Raw genomic sequence first — 18,069 nt, 5'->3', positions numbered from 1 at the left:
TGGCATTCCCCATCTGTGTTCTGCAGACTGAGCTGATGGGATAGCCGTGTCAGCCGGCCCATCCTAGGAGTGGGTTGCTGGCCTGAGCCTTAGGGAGCAGAACTGCCTTTCAACCCCAGGGGCCACCTTCCGACAACTGTGGACCTTCTCTGACCTGGGCTGGATTAAGAGGGCCTGTGGGCCAAGGATACAGAGACGCTTTCCCAATCATGGGGACTGTTCTCCTAAAAACACAGGCAACTAAGAGGCGAGCAACCCACCACGGTGGCTTAGAAATGGCTGTGAGTTCCACCAGGTCTTTCCTGTCTCCCACTTTGTGACCCTGAGGAGGACCAAGTGGGACCCCAGTGTCTCTCCAGCAGCACCCCAGAGCTGGCGTAGGTGGTACGTGTGAACTTGTGGCCGAGAGCCTGGATCAGCGAGGTCTACCTCATGGGCTGTGCACACTCTGCCGGGTCTGGGTAGACCCTCCATGGAGTCCCAGCTAAGTTCTTATACTCTGCCTCACGTTCTGCTCCGTTTCTGGTCCTCACAGCAATCTGTCAACCCATACCTGCACGCACACCCACCGTGGTGATGACAGGGTAGAGAGGGGTTCTTCATGGTAGGAGACAGTGTCAGAGCGGAAATTTGGGGCTCATGGCCCACGTGGCTGTCAGCCTGTGGCCCAGGCACAAGCCATGCCCAGAAGCCTGCATAAGTGCTGTCCCCAGAGCCCCAGGCGGGTTTGGCTTCACATGGCAGCCTTGGAGAAGTGTACAGAAGTGACAGCTGTATGCCCAGGATGCCTGACATCGCCGGCTTTGTCTGGTCTCTCCCCTGGGGAACACCAGTCCACCGATGCCCTGTCTCCACCAATCCAGACCTGTCCAACAGCCACCTCCTTCAGAAGGCTGATGCAGTTCCCCAGCAGAAGGTAACCTTGCCTTTTTGTCAGCTTCTCAGTAGCCCACCCAGGTTGCCTCACATCTTAGGTATTTCCACCTGAATCTAGCTCCACCACTGGACACGGGCTGCTGGAGGGCATAAGTGCATCAGCTTTTATGCTATGAATTGTGTGCCCGGTATGGACCAGGCACACAGTAAGCCCCCGCTGGGTGTTTATTGAGTGGGTAGAGAGATGCTACATCTTCTTCAGCCACCCAAATGTACAAAAACCTATTTACATGGGACCTGCCACTGAGATGGGGACTGGGGCCTGTGGGAGGCTGGTGAAGTGAGTGGTCCCCATGGTGGGTGAGGTCAAGCTGGGTGCTGGTAGCTGATTGTGGAGGGCCAGCATTTAGCCCACCTTGCACTGGTGGGATTTCCAGGGACCGAGCTCATTTGGACAGCCCATGGGTGGTACAAGACCCCTCAGCCAGCAGCTCACACTTGGGTAAGAAAATAATTGTTTCATGGTGATGTCAATAATGGAAAATAAGCTTAGATCCTCAGCTCATGAGATTGAATTATTATTAATCATTGTATGATTTTTTTCAAAATATAGCACTAGTGTTTAGGCTTTGGTTTGACAATTTTAAAGAAAGCTTTTAGGGGTGATCTGATCCCAGGGTAAAACTTGGTATTTGTTCCTCGTCCAGGTCGTTTGGGCTCAAGGAATGGCTCTCTTATCTGTTAGTCACAAAGCCAAATGACAGGGAGGTGTCCTGGGCTCTCCTCTGAATCTACCCAGTCACTAGGTGCTGTCACCCTCCTCTGCTCTCCATTTCTTCCCAGCCCCACTGCCTCTGCTTTAACCAAGATCTGCCATTTCTCGCTGGGCTCCTGCCCCTAGTCTTCCCCTGTAGACCATTCCCCCTAGAGAAGTGTTAATTTTCTTCCTAAAGCACAGATGTGTTGCTCTGATTACTTAAAGCTGTGTAATAACAAACCACCCCCAACCTAGTGGCTCAAGACAACAAGAATATTTACTTTGTTCAGGATCCTGTAGTTTGGGCAGGTCCTGGCAGGGAAAGTGTGTCTTTGATCACTTGGCATCAGCTGGTAGCTTGAAGGCTGGGGGCTGGAGTCATCTGTGGGCTCCCTCACCCACAGGCCTGTTGACTGGGGCCTCCTTCTTGCATGTGCGTGTCTGTGGTCTCCCTCATTTAGGCTGTGTTGGGCCTCCTCACAGCAGGGCGAAGGGGCAGCTTCTGAATATGAGGAGTGAGAACTCTCCAGACAAAAACCGTGCTGCCTTTTCTGTCTAGCCTTGGGAGTCACACACAGTGCCGTTTCTGCCACAGCCACAGGCCTGCCCAGATTTACCCCTGAATAATATCAGTGGCATTGTGGAGTGGGGAATAGTTTGTGATCCACGATAGAAATTATAAACTGTCACACCTGTTCCCACCACACCTCTGCTCAGACCCTTCTGAAGCTCCTACCACCCTTGGGAGAGAATCCATGCTTCTTGATGTGGCAACATGGCCCTCCGGCCTCGCCTCTCTCCACCTGCACATTCCTTCCCTCTGCATCTGGCCCCAGAGATGGATTTTGGTTTAAATTAACTCTCTGGCCACATGGAACTTCCTTGAACAGTGTTTGTCACTTAGTCCTCTCCTCACACACCTGGTTTAGCCTCATTTTTCCTGAGACAAAGCTCAGATGTAGAGGCTTCCAAGTGTGTCCTCCAAGTTCCTGGACATACTGTGACCCCCCCACCCCCAGGAACCTGGCTCGTGGCATCCTATCCATGCTCACATGCTTTTTCTCTCGCTGCCTCTGTGCATTTGCTCACACCGTTTTCTCCTCCTGGAATACCTGTTCTCGCCCTACCTTCCTACAGCTTGGCGGCTACCCTGCTTCCTCCTGAAAGTCTTCCTGACTGCCCAGCAACCTGGGCCCCTGCTATTTGTGATCCGATTTGCTGCTGGTTGGATCTTTCTATAAACTAGCAGAGCGTCATGCATGAGATGTGGACTTTGGCTTCAGTTCTGGGTTTGTACACCAGCTCCCCAGCTTAACAGCTCTATGACATTGGAGATGATAACTCACTCCTTGGATCATGATGGGATCAAATGAGGGACCCTAAGCAAAGCACTGAATTTCTTGTCTGGCACTAAGTAGAAGCCCAGTAAGAGTTAGTTTCCATTCATTCTTTCTAGAGGTTCCTGGTAAATACTCAGTAATGAATTTCTCACTCTCCTTTGGTTGAAAGGAAAAATGTGTGTCTCTGCTTAATCATGTGGGACTAAACTACCAGAAGATTACAAGAATATTGCTGAGCCATGAGCTGAGATTAAAAAAAAAACAAACCCAAAACTCAATAATGATTTGGCTGCTTCTTTTTAATAAAATCCTGCCAGTGGGGCTGAATCTTTGCCTTCAGAAAAAGCTCTGCTTTGCTGTACTCGTGTCTCAGACTGTTGTTAGACAGGATGTGGGACAGTGTGACCTTGAGAACAGAGCTGTGCGGGAAGGACAGCTCTCTCAGAGGCTGCAGGAGCTGGTGGAAGGGCAGGAGGGACTACAGGGGGTGTCCCCTGCCCCTCCCACACACCCACTCCTGTTCCAGCTGGTTGAATGTCACTGCCCCTCTTGAGCCTCTCCTTGGCTCCAGCCCAGTGGTAGTGCCCAGTCAGGTGATGGCTCTAGCTGTCTTGCTGCTCTTTGTGGTGAGACTGAGAGAGTGGCCAGGTATATGGGTTGTGCAAGCTCACCATTTCCAGGTTCCAGCACCCAAGGCAGTTGTTGAGGGTGGGGTATGGGGCGAGGAAGGGGCAGCAGCCCTTTAGAGGTGAGAGGAGCTTGCCACAGGGTAGCTCCTCTGTCAGCTCAGCTCCTCGATGTGATGCCAGGGCAGAGTCTGGGCAGTGGTGTGCAAGGGGCGTGCAAGGAGCTCTCTTTAATAAGCTCTGCCTCAGGGCCCTGGGTAGCCTCCTACAGATAGTGTGAAGTTGTGTTTCCTATAGTTCATGTCGGGCTGGGTTGCCCAGACTTTCCTTCTGAGAGCGTGTTAGTCCCCTGAAGACTGGTGAGTTCCCCCCTGGAACTTCAGGGCCAAGAGGCAAGGTGGATGCCCTGCAGTCAGACTCGCTCAAGTTGGGAGCTGGGACAGTGCACACCAACCATGTCACCTGCAATGAAGAGTGCAGATGTATGCCACAGGGAAGGGCGAGCCATCGAGGGGGTCTAAGCAGGGAGGCCAAGCTGACGAGTTCAGACAGGGTGGGAGTCATGTTATCCTAACAGCATGGAAAGAGGATACATGGTCTTGGGAAGCTCTGAGGCAGGGAAGAGGAGGGCTTCTGCTCTCAGAAATGAGAAAAAACGGGCCTAGAGGAATAATCATAGTCATTCCCTTTTGCAACAAATCAATAATGAGTCAGTCATGCAATCCAGGATGCAGTTTGGGTGCTGGGCCCCAGGTGTTCAGACCTGCCCACCCTCACTTTCTGAGCCCTCCTAGCCACCCTCACTTTCTGAGCCCTCCTAGCCACCCTCACTTTCTGAGCCCTCCTAGCGCCCCACAAGACGCCTCAGTTCCCACTTTCTGACCTTCCAAGCTGGGTTAAGCACCACCTGAGTGGGGCGAGACCTCTTACAGCCAGTCCCAAGGAAAAAATGCCTTGGTTTGGCAGGGGCTATTCCTGGGAACTCCATGACATCTACAGTGGTGGCAGTAATGACCTGGCACAATCCTGAAACCCAGTGGATGCCAAGAAGAGTCAGGAATAGGAGCTCAGTTCCTGGTCAGGCTGCCCAATTCTGGCCCCAAGCAGCTCTGGCCCTGGGCAAGTAGCTGTCAGCTTATTTCTTCTTGTATAAAATGGGGATGACATGAATACCTGCTTCAGAGCTGAGGACTAAACAGGGTGGTGCTGAGGGCTTATACAGTGTTGCTGCAAGCATAGAATCCTTCAGGCTTCAGGCAGCAGGTGTCCTATCTCTTCTGTTTACTCCTGTCATGTAAATCTATGCCTGGCATAGCCTCTGGCATGTGCCTGGAACATGCTTTGTAAATACAGGGTTCACATGTTGCCTCTGATGGTTATTGTGGGAATGTTCAGAAAATATTGGCCATGGCCCAGACCTCATACCCAAAAGTTCCTCCTGCACAGTCCCAATGAGCAGCTTGTTTTATTGGAATTTTCTCCTTCCATCCAACGAGTCAGTACTAACCCACTGCCAGTGGCTGGCGTCTCGAGAAGGGGCGACTTGGCATTAGAAACCCTTGTAGGGATTTCTAAGTTCTCAGCTGCTCCATGAACCTCCTGTTCTTTTAGTGGCTTTTTGTGATTCCACTCTCTCCTCCCAGCCTCTCAGCTGCCTCAAGGAAAGAAAGAACCCACCAGGGGAAAACCCGTGTCTTCCCCCCTTCTCCCTACCCTGCTCCCTGATGCTTGCCGCTTTTCCCCTAGGTGTACAATGTACAGTGTCACTACGTGAGGAAGTTACCAGTGGGCCCTGCCATACCTCTCTTCCTAAGGAGATGGTAACTTTCCATTGTCTCTTGGAAAAGGAGGAAGCTGCACGCTCCCCAATTTCATCCGCCTCTCACTGGCTCAGGGTTGCTCCACTTTTTACTGTAGGGTCCCCTTAGCACTTTTCAGCCAGACCTTTCAGTGTGGGAAGCCCCTACTTCTCACCTTCACTTGAAATTTAAGAGCAGATTTAAAGCCATTAGAAAGTTCTGTACAGGTTAAATGCCTATCAGGAGCTCAAAGGGCATTTTCCAGGTAAAACTAGAAGGGAGTCTGGGTGCATTAACTGCTCGCCTCAGAGATCTTAAAATTTGGCTGTTCCGACACCAGCTGGTGCACTGCAGTATCCTGGCACTACCCACCCAGAGTCGGTGTCAGACTCCCTAGGTTTAAGAGCACAGTCCCTAAAAAGGCTGCCCCCCACTTCAGATGCCAGCTGCAAATGGGGTTCCCAAGGACATACTTCTGACCAACTGGCTATAAATCTGGGGGTTCCTATGACCCTCCTCAGGTTCTAACCCATAGAACTTGGGAAAGCACTGTACTTAAGATGACAGTTTTATTATAAAGGATATAAATTGGGAATAACCAAATGCAGAGATGTGATAGGCAAGGTCAGTACAATAGTGGTGGTGGTTTTTTTTTGTTTCGTTTTTTTGTTTGTTTGTTTTATCTCAGTTACCTACTACTTCCTTACACTTTTAAGCATTTCCTGTGTGCCTGGCACTTTTGCTTAATTTCTACTAATGCCATTTGAAATCTTTGATGTTATTATACTCATTTTTAAATGAGGCATTGAGGTCCAGAGGGGCAGTGACCACCTCAAAATAATGCAGCTGAACAGTACCCCAGCTAGGATTTGAATCCAGGTAACCAATTCCAGGTCAACGATGGCGCCATCTAAGTTTGCTCCAAACACGGTCCATCAGATGTTCCTTCTGGCTAGAAGACTATCATCTTTTCCTTATAAATGTCGGCTGTCAGGAGATGGTTACACTTGTCTGTTACATGGTACACTATTGAGGCTTCAGAACTAGAAAAGGACCTTTTTCCCAGAGGAGCCCCGTTGGGTTGCCCTGCTTCATCTAGGCAGTGATCAGCCACCCCGCCAGGCTCAGCCTCTGGATATACTACTATCTGAGAATCGGGGAGAGGCCGAATGGAGAACTCTCACATGCTGTCTCTTTTGCTTTCCCTACCAGGGTTATCAATTTCTGGCAGCCAGGAGCAGAAGGACTCTGAGCCAAGCTGGGCCCATCCCTTCTGAGACTCCTAGGGCCATAGCAGAGACTTGGCGGGACAGCGTAGAGAACCATTCCATGCTGAGCCTGACCTGACAGATGTTCCTTGATCTCCCTTCCTTCCTTCCTAGATGATAGAAATGCTGCAGTAGGCATTTCTGCCAGTGCCAGGCCCCAGGGGACCTGCGCAGGGCGAGGTCAGAAGCCAAACCCTGCAGTTTGGGAAATTTGCAGCACTTGTGAGAATCCCAAGAGATTTCCTGGTTCTCTTGGCCATAGCGGGGGTTTCTCAGTTGGGGGTGTTACTGCTACTTAGAGGGTATTTGCTGATTTGGCTGGGGGCGGGAGCAGTCCAGGGTTGTCACAATGACAGGATCTTGCTGGCATTTACCCAGCGAGGTCAGGGGACACTAAATGTCTTGTGAGGAGCACACACTACAAAAAATAGCCCTGCCCATGAGAGATACTGGGGAATGACCCATTTACTTCCCCTGCCCCCTGGTTCCTTGGAAAGCCACCTCTTCTCCAGTTCCCAGGCTGAGTGAATGGGAACTAAAGAGCATGCCTCCACCCCAGCTTGTGACCAATGGCAGGGCAGTATTTCCAGGTGAACGTGGGCTGCTGTGAGAGGAGCATCTATCTTGCACCCACTTGATCTGGTTCTTCATATACGTCTCTTGCTTCAGCTGGGCTCTTATGGATCAAGGATTTGGGTGGCGACCATTCACAGAACAGCAGAGGCCCCCTCCTTGGTGCCTGGCAAGAATGCCTCTGCGGCCCACCCAGTGTCGACGCAACCACCTTGCTCCGAGTCCCTCTCCCGGGGTCTGCTTCCACATCTGTTTCCACATCTCATCTTTTCCTCTGGGCTTTTTCTGTTTCGTTACCTGTTTTCTTTACATGAAATGTGTTTAAAGGAGCCTAGCTCGGATGCCGTAGCTGAACCCCTCTCTTCTTATTGTTTTACAGTTGGCAAGACGTCTCTGATCACACGGTTCATGTACGACAGCTTCGACAACACATACCAGGTGAGGTCGTGGGTGCCCCTGCCCTCCCTCGTGTCTGCAGCCATGACAGTTCCTTGGAGCCCACCCTGGCCTCTCTCTAGGGCTTGCTAATGCTGAGATGAGAACGGGACTTCTCTGAGGCCCAGGTCGTTTTTTTTGGCCTTGAAGGAGCCTCCCATCTCTGCACTGTCCCCAGCCCAGGAAAATCTCTGAGTCCTCTGAAGGTCCAAACCTCCGTGAAGGAAACAGTTCCTGGTAGAGGACGACACGTGTCAGTCTGTGCCCTCTTGCTCCTCATGGGCAAGTATAAACCATGATAGTGTTTGGTTATTTGGGGGGTTGTCACGTGGAAGAGCATGGACCAGACGCAAAATGAGGGAGATAAAAGAGCAGTAGGAGAACTTGCTCCTAGAACATGGTTATATTTGTTGGACCTTCATGCCTGTGTGTGCACACGCTTAGACAGACTCATACACACACACATGATTGCTGAGGTACTTCCTTCCTTGGAGGGGCTGGTGCGATGGGCTTGCACTGCTCTCTCTACACAGGCAGGAGGCTAGACAGGCTAGACCTCTGTGGCTCCTGGCCCTCAAGGCCCAGATGTGGCTCCAGATGGCTCAAAGGCTGAGCTCTGGGAGGTCAGTAACATTTCTCTTTCCTGGCACCACTGATGAGCCAGGAGGGTTATGCAAATGAAGTAAATTTTCTCTGCAAACTATAGTTTTTTGCAAAAGGCACCAAATTTAACCATTTCAACTATTTTTAAGGAAAAAAAGATATTGTTTTCTTCCTTAAGACAGAGACAAATAATAATGTATTTTCTAAGCCAGTAGATTCTGTGATTTACTAGCTCCAAGGAATATTAGTAGGTGTTATATGAGGAAAAAAAGACGGGGAGGAAGGGTTAGTACTTGTATAGATTTAGGGGGACACTGATAAGCAAAAGTAAATCAACTCTTTTATTACTGCAGGATTTTCAGGGCCTTTACTGCACCAATGTATGGTTTCGTGCTGAGAGGATGTAGTGTGGACGATTTCCCAGATGTATTTGATCATGGAATCTTTTTGTCACCAATTCCTCAGAGGACAAATATTTATAGAACACACTGGCGATGGCCGTGCTAAGAAGTCACTCCTCCTTTCTGGACTGACAGAGGATGAGGGGCACAGCTCACTGCTGGTGACCATTCTTTGTCTGCTTTTCAGTCTGTCTTTCTCCCTCTGGACCAATCATTGTGTTCGCCTCAAATACAGCCCCTCTCTCTGCCTCTCTCAAATTCCCTGCTTTCTCTCTGCTGTCATCTGAAATGACAGAATACTAATGGAGTTGGTAAGAATTGACAGAAGGGTCAGAACATGAGGCTCAGGAGATGGGCCCCAAGTGATGTGCACAGCCCTGCACACCGGCTTTGATTGGTGATCTCAGCCACGCTTTGTTGTGTCCTCTCCAGGCTGGGGCTTCGCGCCGCTGTGAGCCTGCCAGAGGGGAGTCCTACCACATCTGTCTGCATTCGAGAGTCCAACTCTAACAGACTTCAGTTCTGAAGTCTGACCTGGTGTTCATTTGTGTGTAATCTCACAGACATTATTTCAGTTATTTGATGTTTTTGAATATCAGGACAATTATAATGACTCTTGTTGGTGTCCCATGGAGCACAGTGAGACTCTTGGCTGATTGGTGTTCTTGGCAGTGATGGATGGCAAAAATGACCTTAGAGCCTCTGCAGGGGTTCTTATTGACATGGATCAGCTCCTCCCCGTCTTGTTTGAATCTCACAAAACCTCAGCCCACCTCCATTTCCAGTCATCTCCCATTGCCCACTGCTCGTCCCACATCCCATGGTTCGGTGGGCCTCCCTGCTTGCTTCTCCCCACGCAGTGACACTATCATGGCTCTACGCCTTGGCTCATGGTGTTGCATCTGCTAGAATTCCCTTCCTTCTCCTCTTCTGTGTTGTGAAAAATTCATCTGACTCATCAAGGCTCAGAGTCCATGTTCACTCTGTGGGTGGGGCCATCCCCATCCTCCCCCTCTCCATGGTCCCCTCTACCCTTGCACATTGTCCTAGGGGCTCATTTGCTTCCAGACTCTATAGGAACTCCTATGTGCTCTGGTTCCTGGCTGGGCTCTGGGCCTGGCTGAGGCCAGGACCCCGTAGGGGCCCAGTACAGGGCCTGGCCATACCTGGTGTCAAGTGCAGGTTGGTACCAAGTATCTTGGAGAGGCACTGTCTTACTTGGGCTTAGACCCCACCAGACTGAGAGGCCATAGAGGCCCAACGTCAATGTCATGGTAAGAAGCAGAGGAGGCCCGGGGGAAGCAAATACCCTCCCTACTGCTGGCTTTTCTGACCTTTTTTTTTTTCCAGCAGGTAGAATTTCTTCCCTAATACCCTTTAAAATGGTAATTAGGCTGGGAGATTGGGGCTCCAAATCTTCGTATGCACAGGCTCCTTTTAATGAATTCTCTAGAGACTGTAGAGGGGGAAATGTTATTTTGTTTATTTTCTTAACATGGGGGCAGAGACGTTTGTAAGTAGACAAGATCCCCAGGGGCTCTGGGTTATGTTTCTAGTTGTCTCCCAGCACGGTGACTACTCCCCACCACCCCCACAAACATCCTGTCCATCAGCCAGTACAGCCCAGCGCCTCTACCCCACCCCCCACCAAGCCTTGATTAGCTGTGTTTTCCGGACATTTCCCAGGACAGAGTCACCCCTCCCCCTTCTCATCCTTTCTGTGTGCCTCTGGTTCTGCCTCTGGCTTGGCTCCCCCATTCACTCTTTCTGAAAACAGATATCAAGCACTTACTCTATCTGAAGAGATAGTAGGAGAAAATGACCTGGTCACAGAATCTGGCCCTGCCCTGAGCCTTGCATGGAGGGTGGAAGGGTTTCAACCTCATCCTGGTGGCAGTCAGCCGAGTCTCCCTCAGCCTGAACATACCTGAGGCCCCAAGGGGCAGGTATGAGGACCCTAGGGAACCTGGGCATGCAGAGCCCAGTCCCCCTGTTAGACCTCTTTAGGGGATCCTGTTCACCTGGCGGACCCCGGGGAGATGCCACCTTGTCAGCCTGCAGGCCTCAGGAGAGTGGGTCTTCTGCCGCCTTCTGCCTGGCACCCCTCTCTACACACTCGTACCTTGCTCTCCTCTTGACACATGCATTCCCCAGCCTCTCACTACCCTGCCCATCACCCCGTCTAAATCCACTCACTCGAAGAAGCGAGGAATCAAGACATACAAACAGCCTGGTGAGATTCACATCTGCAAAAATTCTGTTGTGTAAAACTCCAACTAAGAAATTACTTTCAAAATGCACAGGAGAAGAAACCTTCTGGTACCTGCACTGTGCTGAGACTTGACCCTCTGTGTGGGCCAGCCCCTCTCCCCTTCCCGTAGGTCAGTGAAGCACACCTGCAGGCCTGGTCCTTGGGCTACCTGTTTGAAACCTGCACTAGAGCCGTAATGGGAGGTCTCAGGCCTCCGCAGGTGACTGCTGGCGGTGGGAGGGGCGGATCTGGAAGCAGTACTCTTCTGGGGTTTCTCATGGGCCCTCATGGGTCTTCTGTCTTGGCTGCACAGGCCGGCTCAGGCATTAGCATTTTTAAAATCTCACAGGTGATTAAGATGAATTTATGGCCAAGGCTGGAACCACTGGCCCATCCCTGGACCTCCTACCACAGCATGAGGGGGGAAACCAGCCTGATGGGCTGCCCTCAGGAGAGGGTTTCTGCCTGCTGGAGCTTACTCTGCCTGCTGGAGCTTACTCTGCCTGCTGGAGCTTACTCTGCCTGCTGAAGCTTACCCTGCTGCTCCCTGGGGTGCAGGAGCGTTTCTGGAGCACTCCCGGGGCCCACGGAGCCTTTGGGAAGGAAACAGAATGGCTGTGTCCACCTCGCCCTACCAGGCCAAGAGTGTGCCTGAGGAGCTCTCAGCTCTCAGCAATCCACCTGCCCTGCCCCAAGGCTTCTTCTCTCATCTCCTAGATCTATATTATTTTCCTGGGGCTGCCGTAACAAATTACCACAAACCGAGTGGCTTAAAACAACAGAAATTATTCTCTCACAATTCTGGAGACTAGAAGACTGGAACAAGATGTGGCAGAGCCGCAGTCCCTCCCGAGGCTCTAGGAAAGCATTCTTCCTGGCCATTTCCAGCGTCCGCTGGCTCCAGGTGTTCCTTGGTGTCGGGCTGCGCAGCTCTATGTCTTCCTCTGTCTTCATGTGGTCTTCTCTCTGTGTCTCTGTGTGTCCTCTACTTACAAGGACACTAGTCAGTGGATTTACGGGCCCACTTAAATCCAGGATGATGTTTCATCTTAAGATCCCCGATTAATTACATCCACAAAGACCCTTTTTCCAAGTCTGATTGCATTTTGAGGTTCCAAGTAGACAGAATTTTGGAGAACATACTTTAACCCCCTATAGGGTCCTAATACCTCCCAGTCTGATCCCATCGGGGACCCGACTCTCTGGCCAGGGCCTCAGCATGGTCTGCCTACCCCTCGCCTCCCAGCATGGACCCCTCCAGGCTCCCAGGCCTTTCTGGTCCTTCCGGTGCTACTGGCCCAGCTTCTGGCCTGGGAAACTATTTCTCCAGGAGCATATCTTGGCAGCACTTTTCCTCCTCACAAGGCTTTTCAAAATGATTATATGTTTCTTTGTGTAATATTGTAAGTTAATAAAGTAAGCAGGTTTACCGAGGCCTGGTTATTGACTCCGTGGGGCCACCCATCTGGCTGCTCTGCAGCCTACAGACCAATGTCTGTTTCCAACCCAACAGGGTTAGCCTTTCAGAAGAGCTGAGCTCCAGCTGGGCCACACAGCAGCAGCACATCTCAGTTGCTCAGGGATGATCATTTGTTAGGGATCGTGGAGTGTGGAGAGCTGTGCTTTGTCCCATGTGGGGTTTAATTTTCTGAACTCTCTTTCTGGAGCAGCAGTTTCTGCTAATGCTTGTCCAAGCACACTCAAGCAGGTGGTCTAGGGGTTGCCAGGCTTAGGCAGCCAAGCCCCACAACTAAAATGCCCCCACATTGCCTTTGTAGGTCGGTCTGAGGTAGGGCTCAGTAAAGAAAAAGGACCTGGGAATAGTCAAGCCATAACATCCTCCCTGGACACACACCCACACTCATGGACACTGGACCCTGGTCCCCTACCCTGCTGGGACCACAGGACAGGAAGGGCATGGGAACTTTGGAAATAAGATGCTGAAGGTAGTAAGCACCTTTTTTGTTGGTAGGTCACTGTAAGGAGATGAATGAGCTCTCACAGAGCTCATATCAGCAGAGAGACAACCAGGAGAACAGGGTCCCTCCCATGGGTGAGGGGAGATGCCCAGTACTTCACCTTAAAGAGAAGGTACAATTAGTCAGACAGGAGGCAACAAGTCAGTGCACAGGGTGCAGGGGTTATGGAGGTGGCACAGCATGGAGCACATGATCACCAAGAGGCAGGAGACTCAGAGGAGCCAAATTGCATGCTGCACGGGCACGAGATGAGGCAACTGGGCCCTCAGCCCTGGGGGATAGGGACACTGCATCCATCCTGAGACATGACAGTCTTTCAGCTAGGGCATGTGCGTGCAAGGCCAGATCCTGGGTGGTGTGCTGGTAAAGGCAAGGGGATGGGACCTCACACACCTGCCCCACGTGAGCACGGGCTGTGCCTGGAGTATGGTCTCAGGCCCACATGATAACGAGATCTGCCATTGTCATCCAGGTACCTTCCCGCTCATCCTCCCATTGCATGGTAGTGCTTGAAGCTCATGAAGAGTGGCAGGAGAATCATGTGCCAGTGGTGTGGCCCTTTGAGTGCGAGCAGCTTCTAACAAGGCAGAGATTAGTGACTGTTCTGGTGAGCATGGAAGGCTTTCTTGAAGAGAGGGAAGAGAACTGAGTGGGAAAGGACAGGGAGGATTTGATGCAACTGCATTGGAGGGAGGAAGGATTGATGTTGAAAGAGAAGCATTTGTGGAAGCCCAAGGTGTGATGATGCGGTGCTGCGCGCCATGCGTTATGTGGTAGGGGAGGGGCTCTGCCTGTCGGGGTGGAGGGTGATGGGCCTGTGGGTGGATTACTGGGCAGGGCCGCATTTTGACTTTCATGGCCTTAGGCATTGTTTTCTTCATGGGCACTTTGCTCCTTCGTTAAAAAAAAAAATTTATAGTGTATATATGTAGTATATTTTATAGTATAGTATATTTTATTATTTTATACAGTATATATACATAAATATATATCCTATATACTATATAATATATACTGAAGTTATGTTTTACAACTGTGTTGTTATAAAGATGAATATAATCCAGGCTGGATTCATTTTTATAAATTCATTATTATATTAATTTTTCCTTTAGATTTTAAAAGAAATTAATATTTAAAAATTTTTAAAATATTTTCATCGATCCCTAAAAATACCATGGGCCCCAGGCTCTGTGCCGCTCTGCCTAGTGGGCAAGTGGGCCCTGATGATGGGGACTGTGGAAGGCCCTGGAAGCTTGGAGGGGCTTGGGCTCGTGGGCAGGAAACAGCTATTGAGGGTTCCTAAGGTGGGCATTGACGGGGTCAAAGACTTCAGAGTTTGTAGGACACAGATTTGGCCAGAGCAGGGATGGCAGGTGCAGGCAGAGCAGTTACAGACCTGGACACAGCTCTGTGTGTGGAAGCACAGGGCAGGGGGAGGAAGGAGCATCACTGAGCAGTCGTTCAGGGTTGCGTGGGAATTGAGTGAGGAACCTGGGCCAAGGAGAGAGAAGCACACTACAGTGGAAGGGGTGAGCAAACAGTGTGGGTCTGTGGGGTGCAGAAGAGGGAGTGGTCTGAGTGGGCCCTGGGTTTCTGTCCAGACACCCTGGAAGAATATCGGGGCCATCAACACAAAGAAAAATGAAAAGCAGGAAGTAATGGTGGATCAGCCAAGTGAAGCTGTTTGAAAATGGCTGTTACGTGGGCGGGCCTGGGAGAGGTTGGGCAGAGTCTGGATTCCTCAAGCCCTAAGAGCTGATGAGTCTTCTGTGTCAGAATTCAGAGAGGAGGTGGAGGGCCATAAGGAGAGAATCCACGATACCAGTTATCCCATGTGGTATCCAGGTAACCACCCAGCACCTGGGGGAGATGGGACGGGATCTTCCATCCCTGGTAGAGGTAGTCAGAGTGAGGTCACATACCAAGGAGAAGGATTCAGTACGTTCCCTTATACCTCAGTTCGTTCTTTCTCCTTCAAAGTGGTGCTGCATGCAGAGGAGGCCTGTGTTGACACCCTGGGTCTGTGACTTATCTGAGAGACCCTGGGCCAGCATCTCGGTTTCTTAGTATTGCATTTTTATTAACCTAGAAATTGTTTGGATGGGATTTAACTCCTATATCACTTAGACCATTTGCCTCAAACTTGAGCAGTAAGACCGTGGTTAATTTGTATCTAAATGATAGCTCATATGAGTCTTAAAGTTTAGATGATGGATATTTATAGGCCAAAAATTCTGTTGCTATAGATGTGTATATCTAGAAAAGCACTGTCTAGAAAAGCAAAACGAAACTAAAAACAACTCTACACCAAACTAAGTTGATAATGCTGAAGTGAAGCTAACAAAAACTTGCTAACAAAATGTCCTTATGGGGAACTGTGGGCCTCCTTACCATCCCTGCATGTACCCTTGAGCAGTGCTTCTCAACTGCCAGATGATGCTGGACTTTGCGCAGAACACTGAAGTCCAGTCCTCCGTTAACTCTAGCAACAGGACGATTCTATGCTATTAATACAGCAGAGTTCCATCTTTTGCAGACATTAGGTTCTGTGGTCAAAATGTGAGGTGGCAGCCTTATATAGTGAAATATCCCTTACATAGTGAAATGTGCCAGTCAGTTTGGCGGGATGACCCTGCTCTCAGAGACCCACTGGGGCACTGCCGGTCATCTGAGTGCTACCTCTGGGCATTTACTGGTCAGGGACTGAGGGCTGACTTGTCCTTGCTCTAACATCTTTTCTTGCCCTCCCTCCTCCCCTCTGCCTTTCTCTCCCCCTCTTCTGATGAGCATATACAAATTAGGAATATGGTCACCTTCTAGTACAGAAAGCTGACAAGAAAGATTTTGGTTTCCCCAGTGCAAGAAGTTGTGGTGGGACTTGAGGTGGCACAGCTGTGCAGTGATGCCATCAGGCCCCAGGCTCTTGCTGTCATTCTGTTTCACCTTCTCACTGTGTGGGTTCTTGTCTTCATGCAGCCTGGCTGTTGTTGCTGCAGACATCACCTTTGCATCCAAGGCAGAAAAAGAAAGCAAGAGCTTCCCTAGAATGCCCTCTCCCTCCAGCAGACCATAGCTTATTGGCCAGAATTGGATCACACCATCCTTAGTCTCTAGAGAGACTGGGAAAGCAGAATTCTGCTTTTACAGTCTCTAGGCAAGCAAGAGAGTAAGAGGTTGCCAGTGGGTAATGGCTGAGTCCTCCAGTAGCACCTGCCACATTTCATAAGTTAAATGGACTCATGATGTAAATCTGTGCCCTAGATTTTAGTAATCTTTCCTAATTCACTCTGTAGGTTACACTTAGGTAGCCCTTAGACAGACTTAAAAGTGCACCACCTGGAGCATCTTTCTCCCTTGTGTTCCTGGATCCATATGTGACCCTTCAGGAGCCCTCTCAGGGAGCTTCAGGCCACACATCCATGGGCGTCTGTGTGGCTTTTCAAAGAACTGACCAATTTTGGTGAAATTTAACCCTTTATTTAAAGGTGGAAGGTGCATATTGTTTGGTTGATGTTTCAGACCAGTTAGGAAATAAAAGAGCAATTGATAAATATTTAACTGGGCATTGATGAGCACAAGCCACTGTCTACTGAGAGGAAAGTGGCCACCAGGACTGCAGATTTTGAGGCAAAGGTGTCTGAAAGAATCCAGGAACCGGCACTGTGGCCTACCGAGCACCCCCTCCCCCAGAGCACGTTGCTGCTGGCAAGGACAGACCCTTCCCAGCATGTTTTCCAGAGGCCATTGTCTCCTTCCCCCACAGCACCCACTTGCCAGTCTGAATTCTTAAGTTTTGCCAACCTCATTTACATGTTAATTTGCATGATTTTACCCTGATCTCTCATCTGACGGTTGGTGGTGCAGAACATAAACAGCAGCTTCATTGTCGAGGGCTTGTCAGTCCCAGCTGCTTTCTGCCACTTAGGGATGCTTCCCCAGCCATGGGCCAGGGCCTGGCCAAGGCTAAAAGAAGACACACATCCACTTCTTTTCATGATTTCTTTTCCCGAGAAAACAGTCTTGAGTCAATTTATGCAAATTACCATGCAGATTTCCACTGCAGACTTTATTACTGTGTCTTGTCAGAATGTGGATGCAAAATACATTTCATAATAAATGCACATAGTAAAGAAGATTTCAACAAGTGCCTCAGGGAACATCTCTTTCCTCGGGGATCTGCTGGGCCCATGGAACCCTTTGTGCAGAAGGAGGCATGTAATGTCTGCACTCTGCACTATGTCTGAGCCTCCGTTGACACTGTTTAATACCACCTTCAGAAGAAGATAAATGTGGATGTGCCTATGAAATCTGTGCTTGTTAAATTCCTCATATTTTCTATAAAACGAAGTGCCTGCCATTTTTCATAAACAGTACCGTTTGCAAGCATGATGATATTAAAGGAATAAATAAGCATTGCCAGGTTTGGGATGATCTAATCATAGCAGAGTGCAGCCCAGCCTCCTCAAAGGGGCATTGGGCAGGATAGGAGGCTCATGCAGCACAGCCAAGCGGGGATAGGGATCTAGGGATCAAGGACTGGTAGGAGAGTCCCCAGAGTCAAACGTGCTGCTCATGTCGTCTCGATATTCTCTTTACATCCCTGTGGCAGTACAAGCAAGGATAATTTATTCTATACCTCATAAAAGGAAATGGAGTATAGAGAATGAATGCTTTGACTAAGATTCCAAGGCAAGCTAGAAGAGTGATGTAGTCTCCTTTAGAACCCACCTCTTTGAGGGTCGGCCTCTCCTGAAGCTGGGAACCCTAATTTATTGGAATGTTAATAGGAATTACAAGAACTAAGGTTCTTAGACAGAGAAGCTTGAGAAACATTGGATTACATGAAATTGTTCATGTTTCTTTAGTGCAGGACTTCTCAGAGCCTTTACTCTGCCAATGTGCTTTATGGCTCTATATTAGGGACTAGAATATGCAACCTTCCTGAGAAACATTTCATCATAGTTAATTTTTATCCTGTAGATCGCCTCGTGGGACTGTGTTGCACAAAACCAGGCTGGGAAACATTGTTAGAGGATCTCCTATGAGATGGGTCTCTATAGCTTCTCTTGGAAATCCCTCAGTCAGTTGGGCAGTCCTCATTTCATTTATGTAGTTTGTTCACATAGTCTAACTCATGGAATCTGCCAATCCTTGAAGGAAG

The 18,069-nt window shown here is 49.7% G+C and overlaps 1 protein-coding gene across 1 annotated transcript in view; it reads left to right on the top strand.

Moving 5' to 3' along the window:
- Positions 1-18,069, top strand: part of RAB6B (RAB6B, member RAS oncogene family) — a 58,535-nt gene that overhangs the window by 18,801 nt on the left and 21,665 nt on the right. The window contains exon 2 of the mRNA XM_039837177.1: positions 7,619-7,677. Coding sequence (XP_039693111.1) covers positions 7,619-7,677 — 59 coding nt within the window. The remainder of the gene's footprint in view (positions 1-7,618; positions 7,678-18,069) is intronic.

The sequence above is a fragment of the Pteropus medius genome, unplaced genomic scaffold (genome assembly GCF_902729225.1).
Source record: "Pteropus medius unplaced genomic scaffold, Ma_sr-lr_union100, whole genome shotgun sequence".
Taxonomy (NCBI): domain Eukaryota; kingdom Metazoa; phylum Chordata; class Mammalia; order Chiroptera; family Pteropodidae; genus Pteropus; species Pteropus medius.
The sequence above is the reverse complement of the archived record's forward strand: the minus strand, read 5'-3'. Positions and strand labels throughout refer to the sequence as shown.